The sequence below is a fragment of the Rhinatrema bivittatum genome, chromosome 4, assembly GCF_901001135.1.
Source record: "Rhinatrema bivittatum chromosome 4, aRhiBiv1.1, whole genome shotgun sequence".
Classification (NCBI taxonomy): Eukaryota; Metazoa; Chordata; class Amphibia; order Gymnophiona; family Rhinatrematidae; genus Rhinatrema; species Rhinatrema bivittatum.
In genome coordinates, this window is record NC_042618.1 from 132,268,219 (window position 1) to 132,296,097 (window position 27,879).

The 27,879-nt window shown below is 41.3% G+C and overlaps 1 protein-coding gene across 2 annotated transcripts in view; it reads left to right on the plus strand.

The window, feature by feature from the left end:
* Nucleotides 1-27,879, plus strand: part of PLEKHH1 (pleckstrin homology, MyTH4 and FERM domain containing H1) — a 302,331-nt gene that overhangs the window by 92,707 nt on the left and 181,745 nt on the right. For both annotated transcript variants that reach the window (XM_029598848.1, XM_029598847.1), the window contains exon 3: nucleotides 20,083-20,145. In XM_029598848.1, the coding sequence (XP_029454708.1) occupies nucleotides 20,083-20,145 (63 nt within the window). The remainder of the gene's footprint in view (nucleotides 1-20,082; nucleotides 20,146-27,879) is intronic.

The window sequence follows — 27,879 nt, forward strand, 5'->3', positions numbered from 1 at the left end:
ATAAGTTTTCACTTTTCTAAAAAAAAAAGTATAAAATTTGTTATGAAAAGTACATATTGGGTCCTTTTGGCTATAATTGTTTGACATTATATTGGTCCCTGGCTTGTTTTTTAAGCCTCCTGGTAGGTATTTTGGAGGCATTCATGGATGGAGTTGAGATGGTTGAAAAACGTATTGAGTTATCTCTAGACGTGCAGGAGGAGAGTGAAAGTTATCCCAGAAAATGATCTCAGATAACTTAACTTCTTATATTTAAAGGATTATACAGTTAAGGAGCACTAATTTAAAAAAAAAAATCAACTGAGCAGAACTTCCAGCCCAATTCCTTATCCCTATCTCAGAGAAAGCAATGCGGGCCAAGCCAGCCAATCTCCCTCCCCTCAAGCTCCCCACACAAAAAAGGAAAGTACTGTTGCCACCTATAGGCCCGAAAAGGCTCCCTCTGCTCCTCCCCCCCCCCCTCCCGCAAGAGTCTCTAGACAAGATTAACTAAAGTCCCAATCAGGAGGGCACCCCCCCCCCCCCCCACCACAGGATCTCCCTATTGCCCAACCACCATGACCGGGAGCTCAGAACATGTCTCTGGCTCCTAGTGTAGCCAGCGTTGTTGGCAGAGCTTTTGCTACCAGGTTTGTTGTCAGTGCAGCACTGAACGTCCAGAATTTGGACATATATTTTGAGTGGTAAAGAGTTTAGGGGGTCCTGAAAATAGGGTGCCCTCCTTATTGGGACTTTGGTCAACTCTATATCTAGACTTTTGGCAGGAGGGAGATGCGGGAAGGGAGGCTTTTGGGCCTATAGGCCCACAACAGTACTTACATTTTTTGGGGGGCTTGGAGGGAGGGAGGATTGGCCAGCTGGGCAGGTTTTACTTTCATTTTGGTGGGAGATAGGGCTGAGAGACCTATCTCCCAACCAACTAATGCTCCTGAATATAGCAGTTGGGTATGTTAGCTAATGTTTTATGTTTTACTTATTTTAATGTTTATTTGTTTTTTAATTGTTATATGTATTTTATTAGTTTACTATTGTTTTATGTTTATATTATCATCCACTTAGCATGATATTTTTGTTTATAAGTGGATTATAGTTAAAGTTATCTGGGAACATGTTAGGATTACACCTGTTACACAGCCTCATCCTACCCTGCTGCCTTCTTCAATGACGCCTCCCTACCAGCAGAGGCCTCTACCAAGGTTGGCTTCCAGTTTTCCAAGCTCCTCCTCTCGGCCTGCACCATACCCAAGCTCCAGCCCCATTTAGACCTGCCTTGAAAGAACCTCCTTGTCTGCTCATGGAGTTACCTTTGGCTTCTTGACTTAGTTGCTCTTATTCTCACTCCATGTCTTGCCTTCTGGCCTATCCAGGCTTCCTCTTGCTTTGTGGCCTTCAGGCCTTCAAACTTTTGCCTTGTGGCCTATGAGCCTTCCTGCTTCTTGCCTTGCCTTGCCTTGTGGCCTACAGGCCTCCCTGTACCTTGCCTTGCACTGCCTTCGGGACTTTGTGTTTTTTGTTCTGTGCTGCCTGTCTTTGTCTAGTCTTGTCTTGCCCTGTTCCTGTCTTGTCCAGTCTTGTGTCTGTCCAGTCCTGCCTCCGTCCAGTCCTGTCCTGTCTCTGTCTACCCTGGCAGCAACCTTTGCTTGTTCCATTACCCAGTCCTTTTTCTCCAGTTGTCTCTGTTCAAGCCTTGCCTGATCCAGCCTCTCCACAGCCTTGCCTGATCCAGCAAGTCTACAGCCTTATCTAATTCAAACTTACTATGTACTGCTACCGCACTGGAATCCTACAGGCCCCCAGAATCCAAAGGCCCCACCTGCAGGGGAGGGAGCTGGTTAGGCAGAAGACCGGTCCTTGTTCTGTCCAGTGTTCCTGTATCACTTCTGGGGAGGTGTACCGGGGTCCAGACCAGCACCTAACAACATGTTCCTGGATAACTAACAATATTCCAAGATTGTAAACCGGCATGATGTGCTTCACGAATGTCGGTAAATAAAAGTTAATAAATAAAATAAATAAAAAAATAAATAACCAGTTAGGTTTTCAATTTATTTTGGCATGTATATCTGGATAACTTTATTCATCAATATTCAACAAAATATTTATCCCACTGAATATCCCAGATAATTTAAATATCTTTAGCCAGATAAGTTACCTATTTTAGGGTTTTTTTAAATATTGATGCCTGTGTAATTAGCCAAAACAACAAATTTCCATGGCTTTCTTTTATTTTTTGTGAAGATACTAAAAATGTTTGAATTAGCACAGGTATGAAACTTGTGAGAGTTAGCACCAAGGCTTCAACTGTAGTAATGTCCAGTCACACATTATTCATATACATTTGTAAGTCAATACATCCATAATTCTTTCATCTTAAATAATATACCAATTTTTTTAAATCTAAAATGCCAGTATGTCTTTCATTCATATCATGCTTGGATCAGAAAAGGATGGGCATTCTAGCTGCAACTCTTAAGGAATTTAGGGCCTCATTTTCCAATATTGCACGCGATACCAAAAAGGGGTGTTACCTTATGCTAATAAGCATTTGTATTGCAAATTGTGATAACAGCTATGCAACATGCTCTTAGCGCAAGTTGTGCTATTAACCCAATTTGGGCTACATTGCCAAGTATATATCACGGTTCATGATGTTTCTGGACAGCCTATTTCAGCAGGCTAAGGGAGAGGGAGAGAGAGAGAGAGAGAGGCCTCCCATAGTAATACAAATACCTGTCTAGGGAGGAGACACTATAGCAAGTCTCTCTCTCTCTCTCTCTCTCTCTCTCTCTCTCTCTCTCTCTCTCTCTCTCTCTCTCTCTCTCTCTCTCTCTCTCTCTCTCTCTCTCTCTCTCTCTCAACATCATGCACTGTGATAAACCTTTACCAGCCTCTAGCACACAATATAATGAAAGAGGTGTAGCTATTGGCCGCGCTAACACTGCAGCTGTTTTGCAGCACATGATAACTCTTTCCTACTTTACATATACTCCGCCCCCTGAATACAAAATTAAAAATTTGCATTCGCAAATTGCGTTAACGGCTGTTATAGGCGATTTGCGGAATTATCTCCCACGGTAACTCCTTGGAAAATGACCCCCTTAGTTAGAAAATTTAAATGGTGAATTTTATTAAATGTCAATTCCTGAAATCTAGTCAAGAAGTTAGTCCAATAAAACGGTATCATCTTGCTAATATTTTTTGGTGTTTTAACCTTGATTTTCATGCATTCAAGTAGACTGACACTGCTTTTAACTAAAAGCCTCTTATTTGTTGTTTGTCTGTCTTGACTAGATTGAAAACTCCTTTGTGTCTCTTTGTAAGGGCACTGCTTATAATCTGGTATGTGCTATACAAATGATTTTGATAATAACAATAACCACACTACTTCTTTCCTTGTGAAGGAAAGAGTGCTAAGGGTTAACTGATACAAATGAGAATTAATGGAACCTTTTTTTTTTTCCTTTCCCACAGGCTTGGTGTCATCCTTTGATGGTCAGTTCACTAAAGTTTAGCAAATAATCCTCTTCTCACTGTTAAGTGCTATGCAGACTTCAAAGAGCCAGGCCTTGCAAAATGGTCATTTTATGTATAGCTATTACCTGCCCATTTGTTTTCCTGGAATGCATCCAGCACCTTTCTTAACAGAGATGGGGGAACAAATGTTGCAGTTTATCGGATTTCAGAAAGAAAAGTGTTGTGTGTCTTCCTGCCCATTCTTCTTTTTAAGACCATGGGTGGGCTTCTGTTCAGGGACATTACAGGCTGTTACCCACATGACCTGGAGGTTACTGCATTTATAGTTTGCTCCATTTATGTAGAGTTAGAGATTAATGAGGGGTATGCAAAACGAAAAGTCCTTGTCACTGGGGAAAAGGGGGAAACAACAGGAATGTTAGAGACAAAATGAAGCTTTTGTCAGATGCAGGGCACATAATTAAGCTACTAGTGATTTACAGGACACTGGCAAAGTTAGTGACTGCTTATCTGATAAGACTACAGCTCAAAAGCGTACTGAATAAAAATGTTACTATAATTAAAATGTAGAGCAGCTTGCTGCTTTTTTTTCCTTTCTGCACATTTAACAGAAAAATGATGGCAATCACATTCTATATTAGTAAGAGAGAATCTTCTTATGGGCAGGCATCCTATCCTGGATACCATCAATTACTTTAAGAGAAATCGGTGACCCAAGTAATTCTATAACTTGGAGTCTTTTTTTTTTTTTTTAAGCCATTTAAAAATGGAAGAGTGTGTGTGTGTGCCATGACTTTCAAGCACATATCATAACATTGTATGACAGAAGATTTTGTCACCAAGGCCAGATGTATAAAACATTTTCCCCAGTATTCCAGGCCATTTTTTGTGTTAGAGGATTTTGTAACTTTCTGCATGAGTAAACAGTCGCCTTGCGGGCGCCATTTGTGCGTTAAGAAAGCGGGCACCACGTGTGCGTTAAGAAAGCGGACGCTGAAAAGTCAACGCCCGCTTTCCGCGAAAATTATTGCATTGGCCCCACAGCAAGGCCATGTCCGCAGCTACTTTTTGTACTGTTTTTTTTCTGTGGCCTTTGCTCATATAGCCAGGAAAAGACTGCACTTTAGAAAGCCTGGGGAATGGAACTGAGTTGCCACTGGGTAAAAGTACAAATTCAAAGACAATCTTAGATTGGGATAATTTTTAATAATACAAGAATGCCTATGCAGGATACTATTCTCACCCAAAAAAAAAGCATTTCAAACTCATGAAAAGGAAAAGTTACAGGAGAATTAAAACATGGAATGTACTTCAATCTCATTGAAAGGGAAATTGAACAAAGAACTGTAGGTTTTGAACGAGAAAAGCTTTTTTTAAGGGCAGAGGATCATCAGAAAGGGTCTAGGAAAGTGAAAACAAACACCATTCAAAAGATCAGGGTATGTTTGTATAGGGAGGGAGACTGCAAAAGGATTTTCCTTGGGAAATCAAGGGTTTGCTAGAGGTTATCTGGTGGGTTAATAGAGGTCAGTTAGTGGGTGAATGGAGAGGGAAAAAAACCTATTTATCAGAAGGCAAGAATAGCTACAGAGATTAATGGTGGGTTTGGGTAAGTGACTGTTAAAGGAAGGACTAGGAAGAGAGCATATCTTTTTCAATGGCGAGATAAAAAATATTCATTAGAGGACTAGGAAAGGTCAGGTATTTATAGATGGCAAATTTGGGAGAATTGAGTTTTCTTGCTTAACTGAGAGAACTTATTCTTATGTCTTTCAATTTATCTACTATTGTGTTTTTTTAGTGCTTTTGCTTTGCTTTGTCACGCCACATCATAAGTGGGTATTATAAAACTGCTTTTGGCCACTTATCAGCCAGCCAGTTCTGATGGGGCTATTGTGATAATCCCCTTTGCAACTGTGGATTGTTCAAATGGTGTCCCACATCTCAGATGATTGTCCATTGATCAAATCAGAAGGCAGGCTGGCAGCACTGAACACTGCATCTGATTCTGTGTTGGCCAACAATTCTGATTCTGTGATTGACCTGGCCAATTTACCAGGCTGATGCAATATCGGCGCTCAGAAACCGGGCACTCATGATTGAGCGCCCGCTTTTCTAATACGCGCCCATCCTCCTCTGCTGGGTACACAATACAGTGGGCAAATGAGCTGATGCGTTAAAAAAAAGGAGGCACTAGGGGAAATTGTGCATCCCTAGCACCTCCTTGGCATCAGGCGCCCAGGAGATATGGCTGTGTGTGAGTTAGAAAAATGGACGCTCATTAATTCAGCGTCCGTTTTCCTAACCTGATTGCCAAGACATTTTTTTTGTTACTCCTTAATTCAGTTCCTCCAACTTAATATTGCCACGATATTAAGTCAGAGGAACTACAGAAAAGCAGTATTTTCTGCTTATCTGTTAACTTTAGGGGCTGCACCAGAGCTGGTGTTAATGTTTGAGAGTAAAACTGTGCGCGTCGGGCACGCATTTATTTTTTACTTAAGGCAGGAATAGCTAATAGCCTCATCATCATGGCATTTACATGGGTTGAGCGTTATTAGCTACACGCTGGTTTGGACGTGCGTTTTAGGTGCACTAATCTCCTTATTGCATAAGGGGTTATGGGCGCACGTCCAACCTGTGCGCTAGCCTGAGCACACGGTATTGCATTGGCCTGACAGAAGATCCTAAAGCGAAATACTAACACTTCTTCCATAGGTAACTTCTTGCACATGCTTCAAAATAATTCAAAGGAATTGCAAGCACTGTCCATCGGCAGTGATCCAGTTTCCTCTTCCTCTATTGTAAGTATTGCGAAAGCAGGACCTCTGTTTCAGGGCTTCCCTCTCCAGACACATGCCTTCCCATTACAGGGTTTCTAGCTTTCTCCTTTGTTTCTGGTTCCAAAGAGTGAAACCTTGTTCTGCTTTACAAGTCATTTTCATCTACTTGGTCAACCAGCAAGTAAACATTTTTTTTCTCTTCTTCTTCTTCCAACAGTGTCCATAAGCCTGGTAGATAGATACTGCTGCAACTACTTATCATGTTTATAGTGGTACTCAGCATATGCATCACTATACAAATACACATACCAGACAGTCCCTGCTCTATTTATTTTTAAACTTTTATGTATTGTTTTCTCCAATATTCACTGCTGCAAATGTTGTCTGGCTAAAAAGTATAGCAGGTTGGATAGGTGTCAGCATCAGAGTTGCACACTCAGTCCTGGCTTAATAAAATAGCCCTCATTTGAAGTGTTCATGTGGAGCAAACTGCAGCAGATCTTTGTGTATGGTATCACGGAAACTCAGTTACATGCTGAAGTCTGCTTAAGCTTCTAGCACAGATCTTGAATTTCTCTCCCTTTGGGAAACTGTCAACTTCTGTCTTTTTTTAAAATGCAAAATATGTGAACATATACTTCATTAATAACAAATTTAACCCCTGGGCTGGTAATCCCGGATAGAGATTCCAGAGACCACATCTAGTATACAGTGGTATGCTTCCCTTTATGGTCCGTTATTGTAATACTCAGAATTTCGTGAGTGGGGCGAAGATAATTCTTCTAGGCCTTGTGAATTGCAATGAATTGTATTCCCCAAGTAGCAGTATGGTATACATCAGTGATGACTGCTGATTTGTCTATGCATTAGGAAAACATTAGGAAACACACTGAAAGCTGATTTGGTTTCCAACATTACTTTTACTGAAATGATGTGCAATGATGAAATGATCTTTATAGTTATACTTTTCATGTCTGGATATTGCAATCAAATTTGTTAATAAATTTGTGATCTCTTCGGTTCTATAATGTATTAATAGATGTAAAAAGCCAATCATACAAATTATTGAAATTTATCTTTTCTCTCCTTTTTTCTTGGTTATAGGGCAATAGTTAGCTTCTCTCCCCTAAGGTTGGTGAGTTAAGTGTCCAGTCAGTCACACTGTATCTCCAACCCTTCCAGTAGTCTTCCTTCACCTCTCTCTCTCTCTCTCCTCATAATATCGGAATGATAATGTTTGTACTCCTCCCAAGATCTTCAAGAGGTCCTCTAGCCCTCTTTCTCCCCTTGCACCTTCTCTCCCCTGGATGGCTGTAAGTCATCCCTCCTCTGGATGCGATGATCCCAGATACTTCACAGTGAGGGAACCTCTTCCTTTTTGATGTCAAAACAAAAGACCTAGCCCCTACTTGTTGGCAACCCAGAAAAGGTAAAATAAAAATCCTTTTACAGAAAACAGGGAAAAACCCATGCGTTCAAGAGGGTGGAAAAAACTCACAGCCCAGCAAAAAAGAAAAAATATATATATATATATATATTCTTAAAAGTGTTCTTCAAAATAGAGGAAGGCTCTCTGATTCCACATTCCTACTAGGTCTCACTTTTGAGGCCTTTCCCTTCTACATAATCAAAACAGAGGGTAAACAGAAGCATTCTGCCTCTGCTTGGGAAAATAAAGCCTTCTATCAGTAAAATGGTGGTCAGAAGGTTAGATATCAGAGGAGGAGCTCACCATTTATTTTCTCCCACATGGGGGAGTTAACCACTCACACTATTACTATGTTTCCTCCCCTATCAAGAACTGGTTCAACCCTAACCTGGTAGAGAACCAAAAATTAATTTTGTGCTTGTTGTAACCTTTTGGGGATTTATTGCAAGCCAAGGTGGCGCATGTCTCAACATTTGAACTGACAGCTCTAGGACAGGGTATCCATTTTGAGACTTGGTTAATACAGGTTGCCGTCCATTACACATGAAGCCAGGACAAGCACGTTCAGACTAGAGAGGCAGCTTGGCCTGACCTCAGATTGCACTCCTACTTTACAGAAGTTAGAGCAGGCTATTTAAATAGTGATGAATAATGTATGTTAGCGATCACTGGGATATCGGTAGATCCTTCTTTATTCTGATACACAGTGTGTTGCAAAGGTTTTTTCCTCATAACTTTACCTCGTAGGATTACGTGGCATTAGGAAGAATCTTTTAAAAGATTTCCTAGCAAATCCATTTTCTTTCCCATTCTGGCTATAAATCAGGTTGCAGGATTAAAGTGTTGGCGGGAAGAGCAATAGATTGAAAAGGAATTTTTGGCCTTGCGGTTGAAGTGACTCATTCAATTATCCCTTTGATATGGGTCAAGCCCTTTGCCCTGAGGCAGTGACCTTTTTACTAGCACTGAAGCACAGCTATAGCTCTTCAACGGACATGTACATTGTAAACGTTAGTTGTGCCTCTTTAAAAAATTGTGAGATTCAAGGGAATCCCATATATTAAATCCAAAATAGCAGAACTTAATTAAGTAGCTGGAGTAATGGGGCTTACATCCAAATTCCTCTTGTTAGAGCACTGTAAGATGGGCAAAAGTTGGAAACCAGTTATTGTAATAGTGATTATTTATAAAATTATAATCCATTGTACAATGCTCTACAGGATTTTTCAAATGTTTACAATATCATTGTCACAAAGTGTGCACCAGAAAGTGAATGAAGGTGAATGTAGGAATGCAAACACAATTATTTTAGCTAATTTAGTAGTTAGTTAATATAGAAGGGACAACTGGTCAGATACCGTAGGACAGTCCAATTAGTCCTTATGTGCCATCATCCACTATGTTATTTGTCATGTCAAATAAAATCGTTAGATTACTTGTCATTCAACATTAGTTGTTAAAAGATTGTGAAAGCTCCTTCTACATAGATACATCCATTACCATCTATTTCCGTAAACTGGATTGCTGCTGTAGTGATGTAAAGCCAGTTTGGTTTTGCTAGTGCTAACAGCAGGACTTTCCCAGTGATAGGAGTATCCATCCCCCAAGAAGGTGAGTGAACCAGGGAGAGTCGATAAAGTGTTCTAGTTTTGGCGTGGCATGAGAGATATCTCACAGGAAGACACATAGAATAATGTTTCAATAAAATAAGCCCAGGGCTGTGCTCTGCTTCAGGCTCTGAGATTTTACTGGAGAAGGAAGTTCTCTCTTTGGTAAGGAAGATTCAAAGCCCTAGGCTATGTAAACAAGATTGAGGTTTGCAGCCAGTAAATGCTGTGGATGAAGAAGAGCCTTGAGGAAGAAAGGGGCCTGGGTGGGAATTGAGAGGTAGTCTGACATTAGTTAAGCAGCATGAAATAATAACTTTTTTGAATTATGTCTACTGTGATTTTTGCTGAGTTTTTCTCTCTGCTGAACATATTTTGGACTGTAACTTTCTTGGTATGGACTTTTTTTTTTTTTAAATCCCCTTGTCATGGTTTGTCTGTTATGACACTTCCCCACCAGCAGAGGCCTCCAGTGAGCTCTGTTCCTAGCCATCTGCTTCAGTCTGGGGTGCAGCCTCCTCTCCGCCTTACTGCTCATACCAGAACCTAGTTGCCTGTTCATAGAGTCACCCTTGGCTCTCTGACCTGACTGCTCTGGGCCTGCTTTACCTTGGCTTACTCTGGCCTCTTCTAGCCTACTAGCCTCCGGGCCTCAGTGTTCTTTGTTTTGTATTGTCTTGTCTAGCCCTGTCCTTGTCCTTGTCTGGTCTTGTCTTGCACTACCCAGTCCAGTTGCTAATATCCATTCCCTACTTTGCTTTTGCTCCAGTCCTGCTTAGTATCTTGCCCAAGCCTGTTTCTGTACCCACTCCCAGTCCCAGTCCCTGCTTAGTATCCTATCCAGTCTTCAGCTCCCTGCCTGTTCCATATCCAGACTTCTTCTGCCAGTCTATCTCTGCCCATGACGTCCAGCCTATACATACCCTTACATTCAGGTACTGTAGTTATTTCTCTGTTCTAAGTTTATACCTGAGGCAACAGACTGTAAAGTGACTTACCCAAGGTCACAAGAAGTGGCAGTGGGATTTGAACCCTGGTCTCCCTGGTTCAAAGCCCACTACTCTAAGCACTAGGCTACTCCTCCAAGCTACTCCATTGCCTTGGACAGCCTTATCCAGGTAAGCCCTACCATTCCCCAGAACCCAAGGGTTCAGCCTACAGGGTAGGGGACTTGCTAGGCAGAAGACCAGCTCAGCTTCCAGCCGCGCCAAGCCATGATGTTAGGGTTATGTCATATGATATAGCCTGTTACCTGTTAATATGAACAGTTGCCCTAGCAGAGGGATAGTAGTGAACATCATGAGTAATGGAATTGCTATGCATCAGTATTCTAAGATGTATTAAGCCAAGTGACTTCAGTCAGGAGTTATTGTAGAAGGAAAGAACATAAGAACATGCCATGCTGGGTCAGACCAAGGGTCCATCAAGCTCAGCATCCTGTTTCCAACAGTGACCAATCCAGGCTACAAGTACCTGGCAAGTACCCAAAAACTAAGTATATCCCATGCTGCTGATGCTAGTAATAGCAGTGGCTATTTTCCAAGTCAACTTGATTAATAGCAGGTAATGGACTTCTCCTCCAAGAACTTATCCAAGCCTTATTGAAACCCAGCTACACTAACTGCACTAACCACATCCCCTAGCAACAAATTCCAGAGTTTAATTATGCATTGAGTGAAAAAGAATTTTCTCCAATTGGTTTTAAATGTGCCATATGCTAACTTCATGGTCTAAACTTCAGGTTCTAAACGTTCAGCAGTAATCACTAAGGGCTGGGAAATAGTAGAAAATTCTAGGTACCAGCAGATAAGTCTTAGGAGCCAGGCAGGGATGATGAAGTTCAGTCCTTGAATGCTGCAAGGCAGTTTAGTTTTCAAGGCAGCCAAATTATGCAAGTAAACCTGGATTTTGAAACAAATGAATGTAAATATAATCTAAAAACTCATTGTGTAAATCCTGAAATCCAGACCTCTGTGTGGCTCATAAGGACCAGATTTGGCCATCTGAGAACCAAGTATGTACAAACTGACATGCTCCTCCTCCCACATTCCTCTATTCCCATATTTTTCCCCTTCCATACTTTCTTAAAGTGCTCTTAATTCTCCTTCCTCCTCACTATGGTACTCCTCTTCTTCCTTCCACCTCATGATGCTCCCTTTTCTCCCCCTCCCCTGCCATCTCCCTCTATGGTGTTCCTCTTTTCCCCATATCTCCCCACGGTGCACCTCTTTCCCATTTCTGTCCCCCATATGGATCTCTTGTCATCTGCACCCCCCCAAGCCCCCCCCCAAAAAAAAACCTCCCTCTCATCTTACTTCCATTGGACTATAAAGAAGTTGGGGGGGTTGCAGCATAGGGACAGATTGAGACAGAGAGTGCTTCTAGGATTTGTCTCCTCCCCTTTTCACCCTCATGCTTCCTATTTAAAAAGAAGCACATGAAGGGGGAGGAAAGCAGCTGTGAGGACTTGATCTGTGTTCTCTGCTCTGCCGACTTTCAGGCCGATGCAATAAGAGGTGCGGGAGAGCCAGCGCTCTGAGTCGAGCGCCCTCTCTCCCGACGCACGCCCTGGCACCTCTCCTGGGCTCGTGATTTTGTATTCAAATGAGGCCACGTGCTAATAAGGAGGCGTCCCTAGCGCCTATTTATTAGGGGAAGTGGTGGCTGTCAGCGGGTCCGACAACCGATGCTTAATTTTACTGGCGTCTGTTTTCAAACCCACTGAGAGCCGGGGGTTTGGAAAACGGGTGCCAGCAAAATTGACCATCCGTTTTCGAACCCGCAGACTGGCAGGCAGATTTTTTTTCTTTTGGTATTTTTTCTTTTTTCTTTTTGGTGCCTCCGACTTAATATCGCTATGATATTAAGTCGGAGGTTGTACAAAAAATTCTGTACACTTTTCCCACTGCTTTCAAAGTTAACGCCTGCCCTTGGCTGCACATTTTACTTTCAGTATTCCGGGCGAATAACTAATAGGCTTATTAACATGCATTTGCATGTGATGAGAGCTATTAATTTCAGGGGGGGTTGGGCGCACGTTTTTCACGCACTATTACCCTTTATAGTATAAGGGGTAATAATAGTGTCTAAAATGGGTGACCAAACGGGGGCTAAACAATGCACTCGGCCAAGCGCACCGTACAGTATCGGCCTGCTAATTTTTGAGGCATTCTGCCAGGGGAGGAAAGGATCCCATGCTGATGATAGGGCTTTTCTTTGATGGCAGGCAAGATAATGTCATTGGCCACAGACACGTAATCTTCTCCTTCTCAGTCTGAAAAGGGGCAAAATGCCGGTGGAGTACTGGATCACCCCCACCTCCAAAATCTGGGTGCCAGCATTGAAATTTTTGGTGCCTGGGCAACCCGGCACCTGGGAAACGTCCTTCAGTATCACACTGTACTACGTTCTAGCTGCCAAAGCAGCAGTATCTCCTATTATCCGTAGATTTAGTTTTTGGGTATTTGCCAGGTTCTTATGGCCTGGATTGCCCACTGTTGGAAACAGGATGCTGGGCTTGATGGACCCTTGGTCTGACCCAGTATGGCATTTTCTTATGTTCTTATGTAGAGTATAAATTTGCATTGGGCAGGAGGGTAATGAGAGCACAGAAAATACAAGTATTTCACGTTGTCCTTTTTAGTTCACATCATCCTGAATATTGAATAAAGCATCCTGATGTAGCATTACCTAGGGTTGAAAAACATGATGGCCAACTTGAGACTCCTTCTCCATCATGCTTCCAGCAATCAATTAAATCCACTGATGTTGTTTTTTCAAAGCCCCTTAATTCCATAGACTGAATCTTCAGCTTTTCTGAAGCAGTCTATATATTTAAATTAAAAAAAATACAGGAAAGGATTTTTACTCTACCTTTTGAAGCTCTGCTTAACCACCTATACACTTACAGGCTTCAATTTTGCAGCGCTTAGAAGGCACTGATGTTTTAACCTCTGCCCTAAAAAATAAAATAAAACAATCTCTGAAAACCCTTCATTGTAGCACAAGATTTCTTTGAAACAGAGACTGGGGGCGTCAGCTTACAAAAAGAAGGTTATGAGAAAGGTGAGGGGAAGAGGACTCTCAAACACATCTGAATGCACACAAGTAACTCTGAAAAGAGTTAACCCTCGGCTTTTTGTCTCTTGCAAGGAAAATTAGGTGCACAAATATTATTTCTCTGATGGAGGGGGTGTGTGCTGGAGAAGGGCAGGGGAGGTGGAAAGATGTCTCACAGTTTTAAAAATGCATGAAAGGCAGCTGAATCCTTTTCTAAATAAAAGTGAGTTGCCATAGAAAAGGTCTGAGCCCTCTAGACAAAGGTTTTGCCGAAGAAAGTGGGGTGGGCTGACGGGGGGGGGGGGGGAGGGGATGAAGAGTGAAATGGGGCTGAACTGGGCAAGTGTCTGAATGTAGTTGTCAACTGCATGACCAAAAGTTCCTCCTACCCTCTCCCTGTTTGTATGAGTAAATGGTCCACAATTTGGGGCAAAATCTGAATAACTTTATTTTCAGTGATATATTTCATTCCATGGTTTTCTTTCCCTCTTGATTGACTCTAGCCTGTGTGAGGTTGGAAGGCACTACTAGTACCATTCCTGTGATTTGTTTAATATACACTCTTAAAACACAGTAATTTGTCTAGTCCTACTGTAAATAACTATATAGAATTTCAGTCTGCCATTGCTATAGCCGTGCCAAGAAGTTGCTTGAAAACAGCCAACGTACTTGTAATATTGCAGGAAATTCCTTTTGAGAATTGTATGCCTACCTGACTCATATCTTGCCTTCAAATATGTTTTACGTTGGATTTTGCTAATGGATTAAAAGATGCATTTGAATCTACAACATTGTGTGGCCACTCGCGCGCCGGGGCGCCTATTTTGCATAGGCTGCCGGCGCGCACGTAGCCCTGGGACGCGTGTAAATCTGGCCGGATTTACGCACGCAGGGCTTTTAAAATCTGGCCCGGTATGTTTAATCAATGTCCACACCTGGTGTCATCTCTCAACCTTCACAACTGCATCTTCGTAAAAGGGGCGGGAGGGGGCGTGTCGGGGGGGGGGGCGTGAGGGAGGGGGCGGGTCCAAGGCATGGCACCGGCCCGGGGGCGTGGCCGAGGCCTCCGGACCAGCCCCCGGGTTGGGTGATGGCGCGCCAGCAGCCCGCTGGTGCGCGCAGATTTACACCTGCCTCAGGTAGGCGTAAATCTGCCGACAAAGGTAAGGGGTTAGATAGGGCTGGGGGTTGGGTTAGGGAAGGGAAGGTGAGGGGAGGTGGAAGGAAAGTTCCCTCCGAGGCCGCTCCGATTTTGGAGCGGCCTCGGAGGGAACAGGAAGCGCACGCCGGGCTCGGCGTGCGCAGGTTGCACAAATGTGCACCCCCTTGCGTGCGCCGACCCCGGATTTTATAAGATACGCGCGGCTACGCGTGTATCTTATAAAATCCAGCGTACTTTTGTTCGCGCATGCGCTGTTTTTGAAAATGTACCCCAGTATCTTGGAAACCTAGACCAAATGTATTACATGCATTAAAAAAGGTGGAAGGAAGGCCAAACAATGCCATTATGGTTAAAGGGTGAGGTGAAAAATCCTATTATAGCCAAAAGAACATCTTTCAAAAAATAGAGAATCCAAATGAGGAAAATAGGAAAATGTTAGATGCAAAACATGGATGAATGGGTGAAAAAAGAATTCGAAAATAAGCTTGCTGTGGCAGCAAAAACCTTTAACAAAATTTTTTCAAATACATCTGAAGCAGGAAGTCTATGAGGGGATTGTTTGGACTATTAGATTATCAAAGAATAAAAGGGGCACTTAGGGAAGACAAGACCATAGTGGACAGACTAAATTAATTCTTTGCTTTGGTGTTTACTGAGGAGTATGGAAATAGTATTTAATGGTGTTGATTCAGAGGAACTGAAGAAACAAATCACAGTGAACCTGGAAGATATAATAGGGCAAATTGCCAAACTAAAGAATAGTAAATCATCTGGGCTGGATGGAACACACTCTAGAGTTTTGAAAAGACTCAAAAATGAAATGGCAGACCTATCATTAGTAATTTGCAGCCTATTTTCAGTGCCCCTAGCCTCCCACGATTGTGTGGTCATAAGAGAAACTGTATAATTAGCTTGTTGCCGCATATTTTACAATCTGCCACAGAATCAACAGAATCAAGCTTTCATACCTCTTAATTCATTTTTTTGAAGAATGCTGCAGGGAGCCTACCTGTCTTCATTCTCAGCATTCTCTCTGCTCCTGCTCCAGTCCTCCCCTCACAAACAACCGGCATGGAACCTTTTTTTGTTGTTCCCCTCCCTCCTGTCCTGAAATGAAGGAGAAAGTGGAAGGGGGAGGGGGAAGGTGAATGTGAAGTTGGAGTGGACAGAGAAATCAGTCAGAATGTTTGATCCCTCAAAGATCTCTTAAATCCTTATCATACCAAAGATGATTTTGATATAATTCCTTGATGAAGTGATGCCCGTATGGAAGAATTTCATATTTATATAAAGGGCCCTGAACCTGCATATGAGGACAATCATACATTATTTACAAAGACCTAGATGTGTTTTGGAAGTCTGCAGCTGCTGGCAGAGAGGGCATTAATTTCAATTCGTAGAAGCCTTGATGACTGGCACTACTGTGCTAATTCAACCGCTTTTTATGTTCGTTACCATGTGTTCAATTCATGTGCACATTTCTTTGTAATATTAACAGCATGACAAGCTGCTGATGTTGAGGGCATTTTTTGCCATATAGAAGTTCATATACTTGGAAAGACAGGGACTTTCTCAAGAAAATATAAAAAGGATGGTTGCACTATTTCATTTCAAAACAAAAGTGACATTTACAATTAACAGTTTGTAACTTGTATGTCTTGATTTGATAAATTCTGATTTTTGTACTTGTTCAATTTTATTTGTATACAGTTTCTGTTACGACCATGGCTGCTATGCCGCCTCCTCACCACCAGAGGTCCTCCACAAGCATGTTCTTCTGGCTGGGCCACTCCCTCCTTCCTGTCTACTCTATACCCCAGACTTTCCTTGATAACCCTGTCTAGCAGTTTCATCGGTGCTTCAGCATCGAGCTCGCCTGGGCTCCCTGCTCTAGCCTTCCGTGCCTTTGTGTATCTGGCCTACGGGCCTTCTGTGCGTGTGTGGCCTACGGGCCTTCTGACCTGCCTTGCCTTTGTGTATCTGGCCTACGGGCCTTCTGTGCGTGTGTGGCCTACGGGCCTTCTGACCTGCCTTGCCTTTGTGTATCTGGCCTACGGGCCTTCTGTATATGTGTGGCCTACGGGCCTTCTGACCTGCCTTGCCTTTGTGTATCTGGCCTACGGGCCTTTTGTGCGTGTGTGGCCTACGGGCCTTCTGACCTGCCTTGCCTTTGTGTATCTGGCCTATAGGCCCTCTGCCTTCTGTGTGTGTGTGGCCTACGGGCCCTCTGCCTATTGTGTGTGTGTGGCCTACGGGCCCACTGCCTGTTGTGTGTGTGTGTGTGGCCTACGGGCCCACTGCCTATTGTGTGTGTGTGTGGCCTACGGGCCCTCTGCCTATTGTGTGTGTGTGTGGCCTACGGGCCTTCTGCCTATTGTGTGTGTGTGTGTGTGGCCTACGGGCCTTCTGCCTATTGTGTGTGTGTGTGGCCTACGGGCCTTCTGCCTATTGTGTGTGTGTGGCCTACGGGCTCTCTGCCTGCTGTCTGTGGCCTACGGGCTTTCTCCGCTCTGCTGCCTTCAGGCTTATATGTTTCATGTTCAATGTTAGTGCTGTCCTGGTTTGTCTGTTCAGTTCTCTGTCAGTCTTGTTACCTCAAACCAGTCACTTATACCTCCAGCCATTATCACTCTTACCTGCACGCTTCCTGAATTCATCCTTACCAGCACCCAGTTCCAGTTTCCTGTACACCTTTACTTACATTCACGCTCACACATACCTCCATGCTGTTCCAGTATTCAAGTTCACCCTTACCTTCATGCATCTGGTATCAGGTATCTCCAGCCACTATTAGTCCTAGTCTGCTTACTCCACCTTCCCACTTGCCCATAGGGTTTACTCATTCCTGCCTGCACCAGCCAGTACTAGACACTACTGTCTCTCTCCACCCCGAGACACTCCTCATAGCAGTGTTCAATACATGAGACCTGTGCCCAGTCGTAACAGTTTAAATATTTAAAAACAAACAATATGAATGGTTTTCAATTAAAGATTGAGTTTTTTTACATAGTCACAGTTAATCTTTATGCAAATTTGCCACAAAATCTCAAAAAATCTGGCACAGGAAAGTGGGGGCTCTGCTTATTGTTAAAATTGACTATTGTACCTGAATGGAGGGTGGCTAATGTAGCACCCATTATTAAAAAGGGCTTCCGGGGTGATCCAGGAAACTATAGTCTGGTGAGCCTGATATCCATGCTGGGAAAAATGGTAGAAACTATTCTCAAGAACAGAATTACTAAACATATAGCTAGACATGGTTTAATGAAACAGAGCCAACATGCATTTATTCAAGGAAAGTTTTGCCTCACCAATCTGCTACATTTTTTTTGAAGGAGTTAAGTAAACATGTGGATGATGGTGAACTAGTGGATATAGTCTTTCTGGATTTTCAGAAGGTGTTTGACAAAATCCCTCATGAGAGACTCCTGAGAAAATTAAAAAGATATGGGATAGGAGACAATGTCCTATTATGGATTGTGAACTAGTTAAAAGATAGGAAATAGAGAGTAGTACTGAATGGCAAGTATGTGCAGTCCCATAATTTTTGGCTCAGTTTGTTTATGTAGTTCCAGGGTTTCATTTTTATTTGTTTGCTTAATGTTTTTTTCAATACAGTTTGTTTGCCAAACTGAAATAAACTCCATTAAACAAAAAAAAAAACGTGAACCTCTAAATAATTAAAAAGGGATCTCCGGCAGCCTCGCTGAATTTCCCAGACCAAAAATGTACCTTAAACTGGGCATTGAGGCCTAGTCCCAGGCCAGACCATGCGCCGAGGTCTGTCCCCAGAACCTGTTCATAGTGAGCCAGCTGAGTCTTTCAGAAAGTTCCGGAGCTGAGGGGGTCCCATCCCAGCCCCTTCATGGATCCAGTAATGAAACTGATAGGAGTGATGCCCATTCGCTCTTGACAATTTAAAAATAGTAATATCTGCTTGGGGACATCCAGCCCCATTTTGTTGGATGGCCATAGAAATGGCCGCGGTGTTGGGCCACCGGAATCTTTTTTTTTCCCCATGAATAAGAAAATACGTAAGCATTTTTGGGTATTTTTGTTGGAGACTATTTTTTGGTCCATGCCATTCAGAATGAGCCAAAAATAGCCGCTCGTTGCATTTTTAGTATTTGTTAAAAACAAACACACATCCCTACTGAATGGTCAGCTTTCTCAATGAAGGAAGTACTCTAGGGATCTGCACTAGGACCGGTGCTTTTTAAAATATTTATAAATGATCTAGAAAATGGAACAAGTGAGTTGAGCAAATTTGCAGATGACAAAAAATTTATTCCATTATTTAAAATCATGGATTGTGAGAAATTGCCAAAGGACCTTGTTAGACTGAAAGACTGGGCAGCCCAATGAAAGATGAATTTTGATGTGGACAAGTGCAAAATGATGTACATAGGGAAAAATAATTCAAACTGTAATTACATGATGTAAGGTTCAATATTGGGAGTCACCACCCAGGAAAAGGATCTAGGTGTCAAATTGTAAGTCATCTGGGGACAGGGAAATGCCAACAGTACCTGAATGTAACTCATTTTGAGCTAATATATATAATCATCTTTTGAAAACTTTGCTCAATGTGCAATGGCAGTCAAAAAAGCAAACAGAATATTTGGAATTATTAGGAAGGGAATGGAGAAGAAAACAGAGAATATCATACTTCTTTATCGCTTTAGGGTATCACTGCACCTACTGTGTGCAATTCTTGTCGCCACATCTCAAAAATGATATAGCAAAACTAGAGAAGGTACAGAGAAGGGGCCAATGTAATAAGCCACTCTGAACATAGCACAGCTTTTTCATCACTAACATCACCCCTGTATGCAAGCTAAAATTTTAACTACAAATTAATTATATCAGTCCCAAAATAATAGAGGATGGAATGGCTCCTCTATGAGAAAAAGCTAAAGAGGTGAGGATTCTTTAGCTTGGAGAAAAAATGGCTGAGGAAAGATATGATAGAGGTCTATAAAATCATGAGTGGAGTGAAACGGGTAAACGCAAATTGATTATTTAAGCTTTCAAAAAAATCACAAAGGGACTGCATGAAGTTACTAAATAGCACATTTAGAACAAATCAGAGAAAGTATTTTTTCACTCGACAATCAAGTAAGCTCTGGAATTCATTGTCTGAGGATGTGGTAAAGACAATTAGAGCAGCTGGGTTTCAAAAAAGGCTTGGACAAGTGCATGGAGGAAAAGTTCATAAGCCATTATTAACCAGGTGGACTTGGGGAAAGGCACTACATATCCCTGGACATAAACGGCACGGATCTGGATTGGTCATTTTGGAAACAGGATAGTAGACTTGATGGACCCTTGGTTTGACCCAGTATGGCAGTTCTAATGTTCTTATAATGCATTCAAATTTGAGGTAATCACTGGAGGGAAATTAATAAATAAAACTAGTAAATAGCATGTAACTAAAAAGGGAGACTGTGCTAAGATGAGGAAACTAGTTGGAAGGTAATTAAAAAGAGAAGTTACAAGAACTAAAAATCTGCATGAAGGCTGTTTAAAAATATCATCATGGATTTTTGTTTTTACTTGGATTTACAGATGCAGGAGTTGGAACTGAGGGTTTTTGAGTCTGAACAACGAGCAGAGAATGCAGAGAAACAGGTACGGTGCTCCCCCTCCTTATTAATGGTGCTTTGCTAGCATTGGAATGTCCAGAAGGAACAGGGATTATCCTCTGTTTGCTCTTACATATGTGCCACAGTTAATATCTGAAGTTTATTTAACTAATCTTTATTGTGTGAGAGGTGCTGGAGGTAAGAGTACAGAGGACATCAAGAACTGGCTTTTTTAAAAAAAAAGTTATTTATCTGTCCCATTGCATGCAGGGACTTGTAGTCTTTCTGCTCAAAGAAACCTGAGTTATCAATCCTAGAATGCAATGAGAACAATGAAAAATAAAAAACCAAGCCTTGAAGGAGCTGTCAAGTGTTATCTAACCGAAATATATCATGGAAGCCTCAAGACAGCTTTTCTCATAATAGTTTGCCATTAAAATGGTGTCTTGGCATCTGGAAAGGATAATTTCATTGTGGCTTTCTATTACTGATTTCATAGAACTAGACAATACTCCCAAGCTGAAAGTTCCCCCATAATCACTTCACTTTTTTTTTTTCTTTTGCTCGACATCCGATCGATTGATCCTCCTTCCAATAGCTGTGTAAAAACAGAACAATAAAGCCACCCACATTTGCTTTCTGTTTGTCCTCTAGGTGTCGTCATGGAGGGCCAAGGGGGCCTTATGGCTCTGCTGAAAAATTAATGGCCCCCTCCCCTTTCCCCTTAAATTGTGTGCCAAGCTGTGCCCTTGCAGTGCTCTGCAGTACATTTGTGAGGTATCAGGCTGGCACTGTGTTGCCAGCATCGTGAAAATTGTACCAGAGTAGCTGCAGGGAAGAACAGGAAGTGCTTGGGTCTCCTGCATTGAACAGTTCTCTGAATAGCCTACATGTGCTTTTTTATTTAGTGAAAAAGTTAACTAAAACATCAAATTGGCGTCTAATATGATTCTTTGGGACAATGAGCAGGACTTCATTTCTCTCTCCTCCACCCTTTTACAATAACTGCTCACAATAAAGACAAAACACATTCAAATGGGATCAACAGGCCACAGCTTTGTTTTAACAAAATAATCAACAACCAGCCCGAGCCCTCAAAACAGTCAAAAGATGGTCATCCGCCACAAGCCAGCAAGATAACTAGTCCTCAGGCCACCCAGCCTACCGCCCCCCCCCCCCCCCCCATTAGGCAGCATCCTGCCACCTAACGTCCAGCCCCCGCCACCATCCAGCAAGGCGCTATTCCCAGAACAACCAGTCACCAGACAGGTATTGCCCCAACCAGTTAATACCCAAACTGGCTATCCCATCTGGCCACCAGAGCACATTGATGAGGCTCGGGCAACCCACCACTGGTGCGGGAGGGGGAATCTATCCCATGCCCCCCCCCCAAAGATGCAGCCGAAGATCCCCGTAGCAGTACATAAGAACATAAGAAAATGCCATACTGGGTCAGACCAAGGGTCCATCAAGCCCAGCATTCTGTTTCCACAAGTGGCCAATCCAGGCCACAAGTGGCCAATCCAGGCCACTGTTTCCACAAGTGGCCAATTCCATGTTACCATTGCTAATGGCAGTGGCTATTCTCTAAGTGAACTTAATAGCAGGCAATGGGCTTCTCCTCCAAGAACTTATCCAATCCTTTTTTAAACACCGCTATACTAACTGCACTAACCACATCCTCTGGCAACAAATTCCAGAGTTTAATTGTGCGTTGAGTAAAAAAGAACTTTCTCCGATTAGTTTTAAATGTGCCCCATGCTAACTTCATGGAGTGCCCCCTAGTCAGCAGAAAAAGACCAAATAGTCCATTCAGTCTGCCCAGCAAGTTTCTGATGGTAGTACCTGCTACTCGGTGCAGGATAACCCCCCCCCCCCCCCCCCTTAGGCTTATTTTATTTATTGATTTGTTTGTTTAAGCATTTTATATACCGTCATTCCAAAAGAAGATCACAATGGTTTACAAAAGCGACATTCATATTATAGGTTAACATAATACTTAAAACATATTAACTCAGGGTTTATAAAGTGATTTGTGCTACACAATTTCCTCTTCAGAAGTCTTTGTGCATTAGTCAGAGAGTAGTTTTATGATACTTTATATTATTCATTCCTTGTCATTCATTCTTCAAGCATTGTGCATAGTGATATATTATGTTGGATTGTATGCATTTCTGAAGAGCCATGTTTTCAGCTCACGTTTGAACCTATTTCTTCCTATTAACAGACATAGCGACTCTGGTAGAGAATTCCACAGTTTGGGGCCTGTTCTGGAAAACATTCTGTCTCTTGTTTGCATTAGATGTGTATTTGGCATTGTTGGCACAGTGAATAGTCCTTTATTTTTTTATTTTAGAGTTTGCTGTGGTGTATACAGTTGGAAATTCACACCTATTAAGCAGTTGTTTCTGTCGGTGATGGTGTTAAAGATTAGGGTTAGAACATTATACTGGATTCTAGCTTGTACAGGCAGCCAGTGTAGCGCTTTCAGAGATGGGGTGATTGGGTCGAATTTCCTTGCCCCTAACAGGTGTCTTGCAGAAGCATTTTGGAGTAGCTATTGTGGTTTTAGAAGTACTGAAGAAAGGTCTAGTAATAGGGAGTTGCAGTAATCTATATTAGAGAAAATTAGTGTTTGTGACAGTGCGGAAATCCTGGAATGTCAGTAATGGTTTCAACCGATGTAGTATTCTCAGTTTGCAGTATCTGGTTTTAATTAATTTGTTTATGTGCTTTTTCATAGTGATGTTCTCATCAATTTGTATTCCTAGGTCTCGTACTTGTTCAGAGAGTGTAATCTGAAAATTATCCAGGTCAAAGGGAGATGTTTTTACTGTGGAGAGTTTTCTCTTTAGTCATACAATTTCAGTTTTATTTGTGTTTAATGTTAGTTTAAGCTTTATCAGTTCATGCTGTATTACCTTCATGTATGTTGAGAGTGTTGATGCTGTATTTTCAACTGATTTGGTATAAGGGATGTAGAACTGAATGCCATCTGCATATAAAAAGAAGTTGATACCTAGTTTTGCAAGTAATGTACACAAAGGCAGCATACAAATGTTAAAAAAGTGTTGCTGAACTTTGAGGGACACCATTATCGATAGGAAATGTGACAGAGATGTGGTTGCCCAGTTTGACTTGGAATGTCCCATCAGCAAGGAAAGAAGTGAACCATCGCCAGAAAAAATGCCAGACCAATAACTATTCCACCTTTCCAATTCGACAATACCATCATCCAACTCAAAGACAACGTTAAAGACTTGGGCTTTTGGATTGATAGTGATCTAAACTATAAAAAACACATCTCTTCAAAAATAAAAGAAGGATTTCATAAACTACAAGTAATCAAACACCTAAAACCTCTGCTTCACCCCCATGATTTCAAAACCGTCCTTCAAGCCCTAATCTTCTCTGGTATGGACTACTGCAATTCTCTATTAATTGGCTTACCTAAATCATCCCTAAGACCTTTACAACTTCTTCAGAATGCTGCGGCCAGAGTCCTGACGGGTAAAAGAAAATCTGATCATATCACACCCGTTCTCAAGAAATTACAATGGCTCACAATTGAACAAAGAATCGAATTTAAGATCCTCTCAACTTTACAGAAAGCAATATATAAAGCAGACTTCACCGCACTTGATGACATTATTCATATCCATTATTCTCCACGCACAACAAGATCAACTAGTAAACTACAACTAGTGACTCCATCACTCCCATATGCCAAACTCTCTTCCACCAGAAACAGAGCCATTTCTATCATCGGCCCAAAATTATGGAATTCATTACCTCAGTTCCTCACCGCTCAAGAAAACCCAAAATCTTTTAAGAAAGAACTAAAAGCCTGGTTACTCTGCCAATCTCATTCTGACAGCTTGCTCAACAATCACAAAACATAATTCCTCAGCCTCCCATATCTTCCTATCATTCATTCCTCCCTTCTGACTAGTCATCCCGCATCCTACAGATATCTTCTACTGTTCTACCATTATGCTTGAACTCAATCTTGTCAATGTACCTTTCCTTTGGTATTTCTTGCCTGTTTATATTAATTTGTTATGACAGTTTTCAGATTGTTTAATGTAAATGTTGTAAAACGTTTAATGTAACAGGTTGTTATAATTGTAAACCGGAGTGAAGGCTACTCTGCTCTACTTCGGTATATAAAAAAAATGCTAAATAAATAAATAAATAAAAATTTGAGCACACTTCCTTCTATTCCAATTTTTCTCATCTGGTGGCATAGTAGGGTATGGTCCACAGTGTCAAAAGCTGCTTTTAAGTCTGTTAGAAACAGGATATAAGATTCATCATTGTCAAACCCCTGTAGAACAGGGGTCAGTTAGAGAAATGAGTAATTTCTGTTGAGCGATCTTTTCTGAATCCAAATTGGTTTGGGTATAGGTGGTTTTTCAATTGAGACACCACAGCCTTTTCTAATACTTTTGCGATAAAAGATAGGTTGAATATAGGTCTGTAATTGTCCCAGTAGTCTGTTCTGCCAGTTTTATTTTTTAGGATTGGTTTGATAACAGCTTGTTTCGTCCTATGAGGGATTATACCTTCTGAGAGCGAGTGGTTGATTATGGTTGCAATTGTTGGGGTGATTGCATCATGTATTAATTTCAGGAACTCGCAGGAATTGGGTCTAGTGGGGTGGATCGCTAGTTTAATTTTGGTAATAATTTGATTTATTTCCATTTTAGTGACTATGTTGAATGTGTTCCAAATAGGCTGCCCTTGCTTTTCTTCAAGTTCTTTAGATGGTGAGCAAGTGGGGAATTGTTTTTAAGTTATTAATTAGTGAGATGGCAAATTCATTGCAGGGATTCTTTGAGAAGTTGTTACTTGAGATGGATGAAGGTGAGTCCTTGATTAGGTGTTTTGCGGTTTCGAAGAGTAGTTCATAATTAAATATTACTCCATGTATCCGCTTTGCATATGCCTTATGTTATGGGAAGTAATATTAACAATCAGAACCAAGCAACTGTCAAATCCATAACAACCCATTGGACCATTAATACAGTTCTTGAAAATAATAGCTATTTTGACTAAGTCCTTGTAGGAAGATATTTCCCAGATGCTTTTAAAAAAGTTTTTTGCTCTGCTCTGAAACAAGGGTCACTTCCAGTAGATAATTGTTCTAGCTGTAGGCCTATCTCCAATTTACCTACTTTAGCGAAAATTTTGGAAAATATATTGTTATGTCAATTTATCACATTTTTGGATGAACAAAAGATTTTTAGGAAAGGGCACATCATGGAGACTCTGCTGGTGTCCATCTATGACTTTTTGCTTCATGAAATTGTTGCCAAGAGAACTGGGATTGTAATATTTTTGGACATTAGTGCAGCATTTGACACAATCAGCCATTCACTGAAACACTTGCTGAATTACACTGGCTACCCATAGAACAAAAAGTACATTACAAAACACTATGCACAATACACAAATTAATTAATGAAGAAAAAGCGGAGTGGCTGAACACAGCACTGCGTGTGCATGTCCCACAGAGAAGTCTTAGATCAGCCAATAAAGCCCTTCTAACCATCCCTTCAATTAGGACAGCAAGACTGACCCAAGTTAGAGAGTGGGCACTATCCTTAGCAGGACCGATACTATGGAACACCATGCCCCTTGAGATTAGATTGCAGAAAAATTTCAAACTTTTTAAAAAAAAGTTTAAAAACCTGGCTTTTCGAACAAGCATTTTACAAAGAGAACGGAGAATAGGAAAATAAATAAAGCTGGCAGCAGAACATCAGCTCACAGCATGTAGTTAAAATATATGTATATGTTGTTAAATAAAATAAATAAAATAAATAAAAAATAAAAAAAAAATAAAAAATAAAAAATAAAAAATAAAAAAAAAATAAAAATAAAAAATAAAAAAATAAATAAAATAAAATGTTAAATAAATAAATAAATGTTGTTATTTTATTATTTCACCGCTAATTTTAAATAAATATAGAGTACAAAAGTATTATACATGTTAGGTAAATCTTTTCAAGTATAAATGGACAAGATTTATGACATTCATCAAATATTCTATATTTTGTAACTATGTAACCGGAACTTTACTGGCACTTTGATAGTTAGTATTACCCAATTCAATTTTAACATTACTATACGTGCCTATCTGTAAACCGTTGTGATGGTATATAACTTAACAACGGTATAGAAAAGATTTTAAATAAATAAATAAATAAATATACTGCATGAATTGGGATTTTGGGGTAGGGATAATAACTGGATTGTACTCTTTTTAAATGGATGACAGTTTTAGGTTAGGATAGATCAACAGGAGTCTGTTTGACACCGATTAAAGGCTGGAGACCCTCAAAGATCTGTACATTTGACCATATTGTTTAACATTTAACTCAGTCCTCTTGTCATTGAATCTCAGCTGCCACATCTACGACCACTCTTCCAGCTTCCTTAAATCCTGTCTCATTCTCTCCACTCCTTCCATCGTGTCCACTCTGTTGCAGATCTTAGTATCATTCATAAAAAGACAAACCTTACCTTCAATCCCGTCCGCAATGTCGCTCACAAAGATATTGAACAGGACCGGTCCCAACACCGATCCTTGCGGCACTCCACTTAACATCGTTCTCTCTTCAGAGTAAGTTCCATTTACCATCACACATTGTCTACTGTTCGTCAACCAGTTTGCAATCTAGGCCACCACCTTGGCACTCACTCCTAAGCTTCTCATTTTATTCACAAGCCTCCTGTGTGGGACCGTATCAAAAGCTTTGCTGAAATCCAAGTAGATGACATGGAGTGCTCTTCCTTGATCCAATTCCCTAATCACCCAATCGAAAAAGTCAATCAGGTTTGTCTGACAGGACCTTCCCCTGGTGAATCTATGCTGCCTCTGGTCCAGCAATTCTTCTGACTGTAGATAGTTCACTATTCTTTCTTTCAGCAGCGATTCCATTACTTTTCCCACCACCGAGGTGAGGCTAACCGGCCTGTAGTTTCCAGCCTCCTCTCTGCTCCCACTCTTGTGAAGTGGGACCACCACCGCTCTTCTTCAATCACTTGGCACCACTCCCGTTTCTAGGGATCTATTGAACAGGTCACGCAGCAGACCCACCAGCACATCTCTGAGCTCCCTCAGTATCCTGGGATGAACCTCATCAGGCCCCATGGCTTTGTCCACTTTCAGTTTTCCTAGTTCTTCCCATACATTCTCATCTGTAAATGGAGTTTCATCTACTCCACTCCCCTCTAGTTTCTTGTTAACTAGCGATGGTCCTTCTCCAGGATCCTCTTTAGTGAACACCGAACTGAAGTATTTATTTAATATTTCTGCCATTTCTTTGTCTCTCTTCACACATTGATCCTTTTCACCTTTCAATTTCACTATACCACTTTGGACCTTTCTCTGATGTATCTGAAAAATGTTTTGTCACCTTGCTTTACCTCTTTGGCAATCCTTTCTTCCGCTTGACTTTTTGCTGTCTTGATTACTTTCTTCATCTCCCTCAATTCCACCAGATATTCTTCCTTGTGATCCTCCCTTTATATTTCTTAAACACTGTTCTATTAGCTTTTATTTTATCAGCCACCTCCTTTTAGAACCAGATAGGTTTCATTTTTCTCTTGCTTTTCTAACATATAGGTTAGTTGCCTTGGTAATTGCTTCTTTTAGTTTGGCCCACTGTTGTTCCACATCTCTCATGTTCTCCCAGCCTTCTAGGTCTTCCTCCAGGTACTTCCCCATTTTACTTAAGTTATTTTTTACCCAAGAATGATTTTAGGATGTTAA